General features: G+C 40.6%; 1 protein-coding gene across 1 annotated transcript in view; it reads left to right on the top strand.

The window, feature by feature from the left end:
* The first annotated feature begins 966 nt into the window (after positions 1-966).
* Positions 967-14,391, top strand: part of FGF14 (fibroblast growth factor 14) — a 607,883-nt gene continuing 594,458 nt past the window's right edge. The window contains exon 1 of the mRNA XM_040425264.1: positions 967-1,689. Coding sequence (XP_040281198.1) covers positions 1,482-1,689 — 208 coding nt within the window. The 5' untranslated portion in view covers positions 967-1,481. The remainder of the gene's footprint in view (positions 1,690-14,391) is intronic.

Genomic DNA, 14,391 nt, shown 5'->3' with positions numbered 1-14,391 from the left:
ATAATGACTTGTATGGACTCCATAGGCCGCTATACAGGGTCTATGCACTTCCTGAAGCATCTCTTTTTATAGACTATTTCATAACGGCAGACTAAAGGAATTCCAATGTATGATTCTTGTATATAATATATAAAGAAACCTTATACCACTGAATACAACTTATCTGAAATGAATTGTACTTTCATAATTTCACTTTTTCCATATCCATTTTTTTTATTTCCATCTATTTAGACCGAAAAGCTTGTTCAGATGAATAGGATGAGATAAAATATTAATTGTCTGGAAAGTTAAAATGCGTGTCATAGGGATGAAAAAAAAAAAGAAAAAAAAAAGCAAGATGTGCACACACGTACACGCTAGTGTAGGGTTGTCATAGTAACCATAGAAATTAATAAAACAATGCACAAGACTTTTTACATAACGAGGCGTGCACAGAAGGTAACATGCTAGCATCATACAACGCTACAGCCGGCGCCCCGCCACCTGAGGCTGCATGTGGGCACCGCATTGCTATTGTTTGTGCTGTCAATGCAAATATCCACCACTTCATACATTATTCCTCCTATGCAGGACATGTAACATGAGACCATGCCAAATCCTGAATGCTTATGCTGTATCTGGAAATGAAAGTGGTCTACCAAAAGTAGGCAAGAAATAAAGGAGCAGGAGGCGATGCATGCCAATGTTTAAATGTTGCCATGCATATACATTAACCTTAGCAGTGCCTTATGATGTTTCAGAATTGTGTCTCATCATGAGGGGGGAGAAAAAAAAGTGTCTATTTGATAGGGTTCAAATAAAGCTTTTTTTTATAAAAAAAAAATGGAAAAAAACCCTCCAACTCCTCCTACTCTATCTGTGCCTGCAATTCAGAGGCAAGCACAGGGAGTGAAAGACAGGGAAATGTATTTCTAATGCACACCAGTGCTTGGAGCAGCAGCAGGGAGAGTGCGAGCAGGGGAGAGATCCGTCTCTCTTTCCACCCACAGTGATCATCTGGATTTCCATCACTTCTGCTGGCTGACTTGGAGCAGCAGGTTAAATAAGATCACTGGGGATTGCTGGTAATAATATTGACACTTGCAGAGGGGAGTTTTTGCCATCATCATCATCTGGGTGATATTTGTTATGTTTGGTACTACAACTGCAGTCCTTTAGTATCATGTATCCTGCCTTGGCTTCGGATGCTCTACAGATCCACCCTTCCTTGTAACCATCAAGTGCAATGGTTTCTACTTCGGGGATGGTACATGTCTCACTGCTCCAAGATTAGTTTTTTTTGGCCTCTCTTGGGATTTCTTTAGCTTACTTTCATTTGGCTGCATGCTGGAAAAGAGAAAATTGCACACTTTGGTGTTGGTGTAGTAATGCTCATTAATCTTATCCTGATCTGAGAAGATACAACACAGCTCTCTTAACTGAGGAGTCTAGGAAGACATAACGCTTGCACGGAAACTAGACTAGGAAAATCATCGTTTTCTATGGTTAAATTGGTACCCTTGTTCTGGAGAACTGATCACAATCTCTTATTATGCAACAACAAGGATTTCTTCGTTCTCAGGGTGTCTAAACTGCTGGATTGCTTTTCGCCCAAATCAATGTGGTTTCTTTGGAACATTTTCAGCAAAGGAACGCATATGCTGCAGTGTCTTTGTGGCAAGAGTCTTAAGAAAAACAAGAACCCAAGTGGTAAGCATGAAAACCAAAATCCACATTGCATGATTTCATATCATTCTTATCTTCTCAGGAGCACTGGATCTTTAATGAGATTAGAGAAGGAAATCATCTTGCCATGGGGCCGACGTAATGTTTATGTACCGTACCTCCAGCCTTCATTTTTCAATCTAATTGGCTTGAAAAGCTATGTGATTGAGGTCTGGAGCGTGGGCTCCTTTCCATGAGGAGTGGCAACTTTGTGTGTTTTGTTTTTTTCCCCCTTAAGATTTCTTTGGCGACTATTGCAATGGCAGGTAGCTGGCATGAAGCGTACGCCCCTTCCAGTGCAAGCCCTGGCTTTAGTAGGGTTCTGTGCATTGGCTATGGCACTGACATCCTGCAATACTTTCTGATTCGCTTGCAAATATTCCAACCACGAACAACCTCTCAAAAGTAAAAAAACAACAACAAAAAAAACTGTTTGGCAGGCTGCTACTCATTTCTGCCTCTACATAATACCCTGGGAGCATGGCAGTGCCATTCAGATGAAATCACAGCCTAAGTGAACATATTAGGAAGATTTCTTTCTCCAGGTTCTCAATACATACAAGCTTTCCATGCAGCATCACTGGCGCTTTTATGTGATGCAGTGAAAACAGCCAGCACAGGGTTAATATTTGCAGTATACTGTGTAGGCTCCTTCCAGCAGGAGATTAACAGCATTTCTTAGTCCCATTCATTTTTCAGGACTCCTTTTGTGAAGCTCCTCGGGGCTTTATTCAATCCTATCAAAAGGAAAAACACCAGCATTATCAGACATATTTATAAAAATGTCTATTGTTTATGGAGAGAATGGATCTCGGTGCCGCTGGATTTGGTTTGCCCCTATGGCCTGCATTTATCTGTTGCAAGGCATGCAGACAGTGGGGCTACATGATTCTAATGAAACATCTTCTCTTCCATGTCTCTGGTCCTGCATGACCTGCAGTTCCTTTAGCCCCCAGTCCCATCAACAGCAATAAATCCCTGGTTTGTCTCTGACGTTGGCACTGCAGTGTAGTAGATCATAGATTTTTTTTTTTGGCAATTGTGACATCCCAACATCAACAATGGGCAGAACCTGTAGGGTCACACTTTGCTGGGCTAGGATAGCATTGTTGTCGGTGTTTTCTGCCTCCATGTTTCCATTGAGCTGCTAATTATTTCAGGGGAGTGATGCAAGGTTTTGCAGGACTGGATTTTTCTAAGTGTGTGTTGTCATATCATTCTGCAGCAAAGAGTACTTCTTGGAATACCAAAGAGGTGGAAATCTCCTGGCTGTCTGCTGGCAGGTCTGAGGGCCAGCTCCTGGTTGTGTTACCCACTCCTGGAGGCTACCAGTTCACAGAGGTCCTCAATTACTGCAGTGAGCTAGAATAGGTTAGATGTGTGCTTAACCTTTCCTCTATTGAAAAACAAGAAACATAGCCTCCAGTCCTAGTCAGGCTGCCTGCATCACCTGCTTTATATGTAGACAGCATTGGAGATGCATATAAAACCAAGAAGCACATTTGCACTGGTGTATTTTCCAACAGGCCAAGACGCAATGTTACAGTTATCGATTTTGTGTTCCTTCCGGTAATATCATTTTCTTTGGATTGATGTACAATGTGGGCCTAGATATCTACATTTTTAAGTGTGTTCCAAACGTCCCCATAATCTGCATTCAAAGAATTTTGCTCATGTATGCAAAGTTTATGTAAATGTAGAATATATGTACGTATGTGTACATCCCTGTTCCATGTACCTATACACACACGCTACAGCAGGTGTTGTGCCTTCAGTGACACTCCACTCCACCAGCTGTATTGGAGGCTGCATGTAGGCTTTATTCCCAAGGTACAGATCCTGAAAAGAATTCAATCAATTACCCTTGAGTCCAATGCAATCAATGTAACCCTTAATACACAAATAAAGGATTCCAGGGAAAGATCTTTTCTGTGAAGAGCTTTCAAAGGAACCCATTTGCTCTCGTAAAATTAGATGGAAACTTTCATTCATCATTTGTGACTTCCTTAGCATGTTCTGTCAGCTTTACATATATGTCATTAGGTATAGCCGCACAATATTTTACCTTGTAATTAATTTCAGCTTTCGGTGGGCTCCAGGTGATATGTAGCTGCTACTTTTGTTAGGTCAGGTTGCTTTTGAAGTTCCAATGTTTGAACTCTCTATAGCACACAAGCACCTTTTGACCACACTCTTTGGCAGCTTCTTTTCTTTTCTCATTAGATGGTATTAAACCATCCCAGGATACCGATTTGTATATAAATCTTCAATAATGATATTGTCCTTGGCTTTACCAAGAACAGAAGTTGTCAGACTAACCTGATTTGTTTTTATGAGGAGGTGAGTAGTAGCCTGGACAGAGGGGCGGCTGTGGATGTAGTGTTTCTGGATTTTGCTAAGACTTTTGATACTGTCCCTCATAGACGCTTAATAAGTAAAGTAAGGTCTATTGGCTTGGAAAGTATAGTTTGTAATTGGATTGAAAACTGGCTGAAGGACCGTGTCCAGAGAGTTGTGGTCAATGATTCCTATTCAGAATGGTCCCAGGTTATAAGTGGTGTACCCCAAGGTTCAGTGCTGGGCCTTCTATTATTTAATTTATTTATAAATGATATCGAGGACGTGATTAATAGCACCATATCTATTTTTGCAGATGACACTAAGCTGTGTAGAACTGTACGGTCTATGGAAGATGTCCACAAACTACAAGCTGACTTGAACACTCTGAGTGATTGGGCATCAACTTGGCAAATGAGGTTCAATGTGGACAAATGTAAAGTTATGCATCTTGGTAGTAATAATCTCTGTGCTTCATATGTCCTAGGTGATGTAGCACTGGGAGAGTCGCTTATAGAGAAGGATTTGGGTGTCCTTGTGGATGGTAGATTAAATTACAGCATACAATGTCAATCAGCTGCTTCTAAGGCCACCAGGATATTGTCATGCATTATACGAGGCATCGACTCGTGGGGCAGGGATGTGATATTAGCACTTTACAAAGCGCTGGTGCGGCCTCATCTGGAATATGCAGTCCAGTTCTGGGCACCAGTCCATAGAAAGAAAGCACTACAGCTGGAAAAAGTACAGAGGACAGTGACTAAACTGATAAGGGGAATGGAGGGTCTTAGTTATGAAGAAAGATTAAAAGAATTGAATTTATTTAGTCTTGAGAACTGACGTCTAAGGGAGGACATGATTAACCTATACAAGTATATAAATGGACCATACAAAAAATGTGAAAAACTGTTCCACGTAAAAATGTGCTCAAAAGACAAGGGGGCACTGACTCGGACTGAAGAAGAAAAAGCTCAGTCTCCGGAAGTGTCAAAGCTTCTTTACTGTAAGAACTGTGAATCTGTGGAATAGACTTCCTCAGGACGTGGTCACAGCAGGAACAGTGGACAGTTTTAAAAAGGGTTTAGATGAATTCTTAAAAGTAAAAAACATTAATGTTTATGAAAATGTGTAGAAATCTGGGTCTCAATTCCTTCTGGGATTCGCATCCTCACATATCCCTTGGTTGAACTTGATGGACTTGTGTCTTTTTTCAACCGTATTAACTATGTAACTATGTAACATATCTTCACAATTTACTTTGGTATGAAAAATGATGATTAATGATCTTTATCACCAGATCTAATCTGATACAAAGTTAAATTCTAGTGACATCTGTTGTGCTTTTATGCTCTCCAGAAATATCCAACATGGTTATTTAGTGGTTTATATCTCAACTAATACTTATTTTATGGGAACATATGAAATTTTTTAATGTTTAAATAGAATTCTGCTAAATACATCCAGTGTAGCTGAGCATCGAATGTGCTCTGACTTTGTTGTATGTTATTTAAGAGGTCATGTCTCATACATTCTCTTCCGACTATCCTAGGTCTTCCTTTTTGAGAGACAGTTGCTTACGCTGAACCAAACAGTTTTTGTCTCTTTGCTCCTGAATTGTTGCAGTTTTGGAAATAATTAAAAGAACTACATGAATACTAGAGTATACATCTAATACTATAGAGTATACATTAATACTAGGTCCACTAATGTCTAGTGGTTGGCTTTTTTAGTTATGTTATCCCATGCAGCAGTCTACAGTATATGGATGTTGTGCATACATTGATCCATATAGCTCCGCAATTGCCAATTCGAGACCTGAGGCTATATAAGCCCTCATGTCCAGCCATAAATTGGTATGGCTGCCTTCCCCACTAAAATGATCAAGCATGAGCTGTATGCTGAGCGATCTGCCCAACCCTAAAGAACTACTCAAAAGAGCTACTGAGATTTCCCCTGTGTTATGAGGGCACTGTGGCATCTTTCCCATATTTTAATATTTTTATTTGAAAAGTCGTGTTGTATGCTTAAGTATATAAATCAATGAAAAGACTTTAAGGCTGGGTTTTCATGGGACATCCAAAACCCCACCCATGCAATGTCTACATGGAATTGTATGTAATAAATCTATTAAATTCTCAAATTTATGCAATCACTGGTCACCATGGTTGTGTGACATTTCCCCTACATGTCAGATCTGCATTATGTCTACCCTTGGAAGCCAGGTTTTACTCATTCCTGCCAACTACAAACACAGTACAGGAGTGGGGGCAAAGCATGTGTGTGCCTACCTTAGACCTGACTGAATGTCATCTGCAGTCCTTAGATGGAGTCAAGAGTGACAATGTCTTAAGTTGACCACTACTAATATAGATCATTATGTAGATGTACTGTATGTATCCAGAAGCTCTTGGGCCCCAATGCAAAATAAGATGGCCTCCTACCTACTATGCAGCATTTACTGTTTGGACCTACTGCTGCCTGCTATTGGTCTGGATTTGCTTTCTACTTGTACACTTCCTATAGCTACATCTCTGCATGTACTGTATCAGTAAATGTGACATCTAACTGCAGGAAAAGTTCTCAAGATCCACAAGATAAATTTTGCTATACAATATCATCTAAGAAGATGAGCATGCTCAGTTATCAAAGAGTTAAATCTTCTTTAGGGTATTTCATGATATTTTAGGAAGTTTCACCTAATACATTGGTACATGAATATGTCTTCCAACCATTAATTAACTTTTTGTTCTTTTGCTCCTGAAATGTCCTAGTTTTCAATCAATATATCTATATTAATACAATATCTATATTAATACATATTTTTTTTATATGTATGAGTCTAGTTGTTAGCTATCTATTAGCATGCACACTATATTGTGTAAAATGAAGATAGGCGAAAGGTCAAGCTTCTAAAAACAATACTTTATTTCAGCGGTAAATCGTGTACCATTGTCCTATGTATGGAAATTTTACCGCTGGAATAAAGTATTATTTTTAGAAGATGGACCTTTCGCCTATCTTCATTTTGCAAGTTGTACAGCCGAGTCTAGGCTGTGTCCGTGCTTCTTGATTGCCGGGTACAGGTGAGCGCTGCCTACTTTCTGCTTGTTACTTATATAAACCATTTCCCGAACTCTGGTTCGGTTCCAAGTGGTACCTTGGAACCGAACCCGAGTTCGGCAAATGTTTTTATACAGTAGAAATTGATTTATGAAGTTATTATGCAAAGTCTCACGAGACTTCGCGAAGTTATAACTTCGGCTCATAGGAGCCAATACATTCTAATACTGTACGGAGCGCTCGCTCAGTACAGTATTCAAACAAAGTATTAAACCAATCGACTTTGGAAGTCTTATCCAAAGTCAATTCACTTATCCCTATATGCAATATATGATTCTGACCGAAAATACTGCATATCAGACATATTCTAACATCCATTTGAGTTCAGACTGTGTTTTGTGAGTGCAATGTATTTCCAACAAAATTAATATTTCAGGTATATACTTACCTGCCAACATTCCTGAACAGAAAGTACCCCAATATGCAGTAAGTAAGTATTTCTACAATTCCCTTTATATTTGCTTCTTTTCTGTCAAATGTCCATCCTCTTACAAGACACAGCCTGGTCTGTTGAGTGTATACTGTATGCGTACTGTATATACACTTCCTAAAAGCTTCACAACCAGACATTATACTACTACTGTATAGTATATATCATTTTGTACTGTGAGACATAGAAGGTGCAGAAGCCCCCAAAAATCCCCCAATGTGTCCACAGCCTTTACAAGGGTTCTCCAGGACTAGAACAAAGATGGCTGCTTTCTTTCAAAAACAGCACCGCACCTGTCCAGTTTGTCCGCAGCTCAGTCCCATACACTTCAATAGAGCTCAGCTGCAGTACCAGACACAACCTGTGAAAAGGCATGGTGCTGTTTTTGGGATAAAGCACCCATGTTTTTCTGATCGTTGATATCCCCTTTAACTTGGCCACTGGGAACATGAGAACTATAGAGGACATTTATGAATGCTGTAGCGCCAATTTTATGGCGTTAAATTGTTGCATGTTTTGGCGCACACAACAGTTTGCTCAAAATCTTGCAACTTTTAGCTTCCCACGGCACTTTTTTTTCAGAAAAAAGATCACTTTTATGATGTGCGACACTGGTTAATGTCGCAGCCAATCGCAAAGTACGTCAGGTATCCCCCTGGCATACAATCACTTAAAAAGGAGACACCACATTACACATGCACCGAAATTATAAAACCCATGCACCATCTCATAAGTTTGGTGCAGCCCAAGAAACCAACGGCAGACTTAAAAGTGACAGAAAGAACAGCTCATTTGATCGCCGTCTATGATTTTATAAAAATAGTGCCACCGGAGACAAAAGGCTGGTTAGATATCTTTGTTCTAAATCATATAGTTCTAATTCCACAGACTTTTTATATAAGTATATTTTATGTTCTATATTATACGTATATTCTTTGCCTTAATAAGAATTAATTATCCTGGCAGAAATAGGAAATAAAACTTTCCCTAAAGAAAAAATTGTGCTTTCTTCTTTCTCATGCTTTAGTAAAATATGGAAATACATTTTTTTCTAACCACTGTTGGTCAACTGTTATTACCTGGAGATGCAGCAACTCCCTGTATAAATGTATCCTGCAGCTGCCACTGCAATGGTAAATGTAGTTTTAGCCACTCATATGAATTGCAGTCCATTAGTACAAGAGCATGAGAGATTTGAAGAGCGTCTCCATTCTGGCTCTCAGAGGGGGAAGCCCTCTATGATGTCCATATGCCCTAATAGAACACGTGGATGGGGTTGTCTTTATAAGACAATCTATTTGGATCCGAACTTTAAGTATATGATGTCCCTAAGTTCAATAGTGTAAAGCACTTTTATTTCAAGGCTGCTTGTACTGCTTAAATCATGTAATCTTTGGCACATTCAATGTTCGAATGCTGAAAATAGGGATATCTTTCCCGGCTGCCAGGTACTGATGCTAATCTTAGTTATTCCTTCTCCTGCATGCTAGCATTAGAGATTGCTAGGGCTCTGATCGCAGCAAAGGCAAAGCTGCAAAGAAAAGCAGATTATTCTGAAAATAAGAAGCCATGATAACATGGCTCTTCTGCTTACTAATTAGCTAACGGCTACTCTTCCAGGTCTTCCGTACAGCCCTGGGTGATGTCAGCCTGCTGAGTAATATGGATGGGGGTGTGAAAGCTGCGAATGTGCCTGTCCATTGGATTCGTAGAGATCATGAACATCCCAACAAGGTGAAACCCTAACTAAAGTGTGGTTGGTTTGACTAGTTGATAAGTGTGTATTGGTATAGTTAGTACCATGTAGTGGCTAAATTGTGTCCAGAAACCATGTAAACGAGGAAGTCTGGATAATGATCATGTGGTTTCAGCCATCAAAACTGTGAATTTTATAACAGTCAAAGGTATGGACCCATACACTCGTTTTTAGCTGCACCTCAGCAGTGGCTACCCTGAAAAGACGTATTTAAATTGTCATCTACCAAAAATTATCCCCCACACCATCAATGGTCTTTTTCACTCTGTCATAGCCTTTCTAGCTTAGGACTTAGCCTGGACCAAAAGTAAAGCTGTACAAAAGGTCCCTAAGCTTGAGCACTATCACAATACACATACTATGCAGCCCAGAAGATTTAAATGGCAAATCCTAGTCTACTATATATGTACAGTATATTAAGAGATTAGAAAAACAGTGCCTCTCTTGTCCATGGACTGCAGGTGGTATTGCAGTTAAGCATCTTGCACCTGACTACAATCCTTATTGATCATAATACTAATACAATTAACTCTAAATTGCAGTTCATTCTGTACAGGATGCAGTATTAAGGTTGACTTTTATCAAAATTTGGTCAAAAACCTTGGATAACACCACGTGTCAGTACTCTCCTGGGATACAGCATGAGAAGGTTTGGCCTGTCTGGTCATAATTATTTCAAAGGAGAAAGTCCGAGCAGATGCAGCCTACAACCAGGAGATTCACTGACAGCTCTGGGAAGTAGGATATCAGTCATAGGGGGTGGGGGTGGTGGATGTGTTCATCTGGCATGAGGAGTTCCTTGAAGATTCCCTGTGTGTTGTCTGATCTCTACATATTAAATAAGAATAGTACAGGTTTTATTCTGCTTTTTCCATCCCGGACTTGATAAAGGCTATATACCGGTGATGCTATATAAATTTCTCTGTGTGTGTCCAGTGAGTGCAGTGCCATGCCATCAGTACAATTGTACATATTCTGCTTCCTCGCCATGCAAACATTTCTACCATTCGATGAATAAGCAAGCACTCCACTGATAAACTGAAACATTCACACTTTGCAGTCTGGATGCAGTGGAAAGAGAGGAGAACCTAAAACCTTCTACTTCTTTTTCATACATTCTCAGACCTGGATCAGAAAAAGCTGCAGCAAAATGTGAACACAGCAATTAACGGTGGAATGAAAAACTGCCGTCCTATTTTCTTCTGTAGAATAACCAAAACTTGAACTTACCAGACTCAGGCAAGAAGCTTTGTAGAAGCCAAATAAGCGCGTGCACGGCGAGAACACTGAGGTGTCAAAATGGCTGTATTCCATGACAATAGCCACTAAAGAATAAGCAAATCAGCTCTTGAGAGACTTGGAAAGTCTAGATCTTTTTTTTTCTTTTGAGGACGTCCACGTGTAAGGGAGAAGCAGTGGATTTTCCACAAAGGGTAATCTGCAGCATTTTGCAGTAGCAGCAAAGTGAATTTGAACAAATCTTATCCACATGGAAATTTACCTAGCTGTGTAGATTTCAAATATTAATTCAAAGCTGCGGATTTTCACTGCATATTTCTATCCGCATATAACTCATATATGTGTAATACTGATAACACAAGTATGTTTCTAATATCTGGTATTGTCATGAGATAACCCATGTAAGCCACAACCTCGTGTGTATTGGCTTTATTATTATTACCTACAGTTTATTTTCTTCAATGTTGCTTGCTTTTTAACTGTTCTGTTAATGCCATATTCCAATCTGGCCACTTATGGCACATTGATAGGAGGCATAAATATCTGATAGAAATGGGTCCCAGAGATGAGATCTACACCTATCTCAAGAACAGGTCCCCTCTATGAGTGAAGAGCACACCACGGATGTGCAGTTTACTCCATTCACTGCTGTTCTGTTAAAGACATATCCCCATCTGGACAGTTATGGCACATTGATAGGAGGCATAAATATCTGATAGGTGTAGGTCTCACCTCTGGGACCCGCTCCTATCTCAAGAACATGGTCCCTCCATGAGTAAAGAGCACACTGCACATGTGCAGTTTTCTCCATCCACTGCTGTTCTGTTAAAGACATATTCCCATCTGGACACTTATGGCTAGGGATCGACCGATTATCGGAATTACCGATATTATCGGCCGATTTTCATGATTTTCAAAGTTATCAGTATCGGCATCTAACCTTGCAGATAATGCGTCCAGCGCGCTATCACAGAACATGAGCGCACTGCTGTCAGCGCGTTCATGTTCCCTCAGCAGCACAGGGGAGAAGGAGTCACTCTCTCCCTCCCCCTGTGCAGCGCTGTCAATGAGGAGAGATAAGAGGAGGAGGGGCGGGCGCACTGCGCCACCAATGATAATTAACGTCTAATACAAATACAGGAGGCGGTGCCCAGCCTATATGACAGGAAGCTGCGATCAGCGGCAGTTAATTCCTCAGGTGCCGCACCTGAGGGGTTAACTGCTGCCGCTGATCACAGCTCCCTGTCAGAGGCAGGGGGCCGGCTATGTGATTCTGCACCGACAAACCCACCTCCTGTATTAAACGTTGATTATCATTGGTGGCGCAGTGCGCCCTCCCCAGTATTAAAAACATTGGTGGCGCAGTGCGCCCTCCCCCACCCCTCAGTATTAAAAACATTGGTGGTGCAGTGCTCCCCCCCAGTATTAAAATAATAGGTGGCGCATTGCGCCCCCCACCCCTCAGTATTAAAGAGGACCTTTCACTAGAATAAAAAATCTAAACTAAGCATACAGACATGGAGAGCGGCGCCCAGGGATCTCCCTGCACTTACTATTATCCCTGTGCGCCGCTCCGTTCTCCCGGTATAGGCTCCGGTATCTTCATATGTTCGGCTCAACTGGGTGGAGCCTGCCGGCGTCTCCTTCTCCCAGGCTGTAGCGCTGGCCAATCGCAGCGCTCAGCTCATAGCCTGAGAGGTTTTTTTTTCTTTCAGGCTATGAGCTGAGCGCTGCGATTGGTATGAGTCATAAATATCTTATAGGTGTTGGTCTCAAGTCTGAAACCTGCTCTTATCTTAAGAACAGGGCCCCGCCAAGAGTGAAGAGCACACCGCACATGTGTAGTTTTCTCCATTCTCTGCTATGGGACTTCCGAAAATAGCTGAACGCTTGTGTGGCATGCTCACCTTTCATGATCGGGCCCAGTGTTGAACAGGCCAACCAGAGTACCAGAGGATCCTTCAAGGTCCTGGAGAAAAATCAAACATTTGGAGCTGTCTTTGGATAGAATCACTTGCCATTACAGTCTATTTCTTTGAGTCCAAACCTATTAGACTTTATTGATGACATGGGGTGGGCTTCTAGAACAATTTCCTCTGGTGGACCCAAGGAAACTCCTTCCAAACCTCATGTGGGCAAACTCCTTTAAGGCACAGCTATAATGTAACTGTAGCTTAGTTTTTTGGTAGTCTAAGATGGATAGGTCCTAGGTAGGTATGTGTAGAGATGATTCAAACTATATGCAGTGTATCCACCTTGCCTGGAGTTTTAACACAGAAGGCTTTCCTTTGATGCCCCTGGCCTTTTGAAGAAAATACAGACAATGCTTATGGCTGTGAATGACAAAATATGGTTGTATCTGTTTTTGGGGTACTGAAAAGAGCATAGGAATGTCCCTGAAGATGGTATCGCTTCTTTTCTACAATCTTTCATTGGAATTCATCTCGTTCAGAAAGCTGGTGAATAATAATATATTATTTACTTTGAAAGGAGCAGTTCTAGGAGCAGAGGAGTTCCCGTCACATCCAGTATTTCATTGTTTCCTTTCTTTTAGCACACCGCTATATTATTTCTGTGAAAGGTCCCATTGCTTTACTCTGTGTCACACACCATTAACATGTACAGCCAGTTCCTAGGTACATTGTCTAAAAATATTAGTGAATTGCATAATATGCAACTGCTTTAACCAGCCAAGTCATTAGTATTAGGGATTTCCAGTGTTGAACAGGAGAGAGCGACACTACAATTTACAGGCAGGCTGCAGACTGCTGAAACGGGCAGTCTTCTGTATGGGTTGCTGATGTTCTCAAAGAGCTAATAGATTATGGCCAGCACTCTATAGACATTTCAGTGGTGCACGAAAAGACTGGAAAAATCAACCTACTTACAACTTATGGAAATACATGTCATATAACGTAAGTACTTTATACTTTAAAGGGTCACTGAGGGTTGACAAAACTTTTGATATGCCATATGTGGCGGGGGTCTGAGTGCTGAGACTCCTGCCGATCACTAGAACAAGGAGAGAAGTGCTTGCATATCATGCTCTCGCTCCTCACTGCAAGATGGCCCAAAGATATCTCCTCCTTCCAGCAATCGGTGGGGGTCTCAGCAAGTACATTAAAAACTGAGATACACGTTTAGGGTATATTTACATGAACTCTTTTTTTCCGTTTTGCTAAGTTTTTTTGCAGAATTTTTTGAAATTGCACAGCTGAATGAGTCAGTTTTGCGATTTTGCAAAACTGTTGAATTTTTTGGTCTCAAAAATAGTTTCCTATAGACATATCCTATACCATTCTCTGTGATTTTGGAGAAGAGCTTTCTTTTTTAAAGTAAAAATATTCAAACTGCATAACAGTATTGTGGAAAATTACAAACAATTCAACATTTTTCCAATGTTTTTTTTAGAACCATATTGGGAGGGGGGGGGACTTTTATGCATTTTGCAATTACAACAAAGAGGGAGTAGAACTGGCTTAGTTACCCATAGCAAACAATCATATTCATCCTTTCATTTATCACAGCTCCTTTGGAAAATGAAAAAGGTGGAATCTGATTGGTTGCTATGGGCTTTACACCAGTTTGATGAATCTCACTCAAAAACTAACATTTTTAATGAAAGATAGAATAGCCATGATATGCTAAATATGTAGTTTATGCAGATTTTTGTGTGTTTTTCGCTGCATTTCTGAACCACAATCTGCATGTGTTAGGCTAGTTTCACACTAGTGCTAAAGCAATGTGGCAGGCTGTTCCTGGCAGACTCCATAGACAAAAAGGCAACAGAATTTATCCCAGGGAG

The sequence above is a fragment of the Bufo bufo genome, chromosome 3 (assembly GCF_905171765.1).
Source record: "Bufo bufo chromosome 3, aBufBuf1.1, whole genome shotgun sequence".
In the NCBI taxonomy this organism is placed as follows: Eukaryota; Metazoa; Chordata; class Amphibia; order Anura; family Bufonidae; genus Bufo; species Bufo bufo.
The sequence above is the reverse complement of the archived record's forward strand: the minus strand, read 5'-3'. Positions and strand labels throughout refer to the sequence as shown.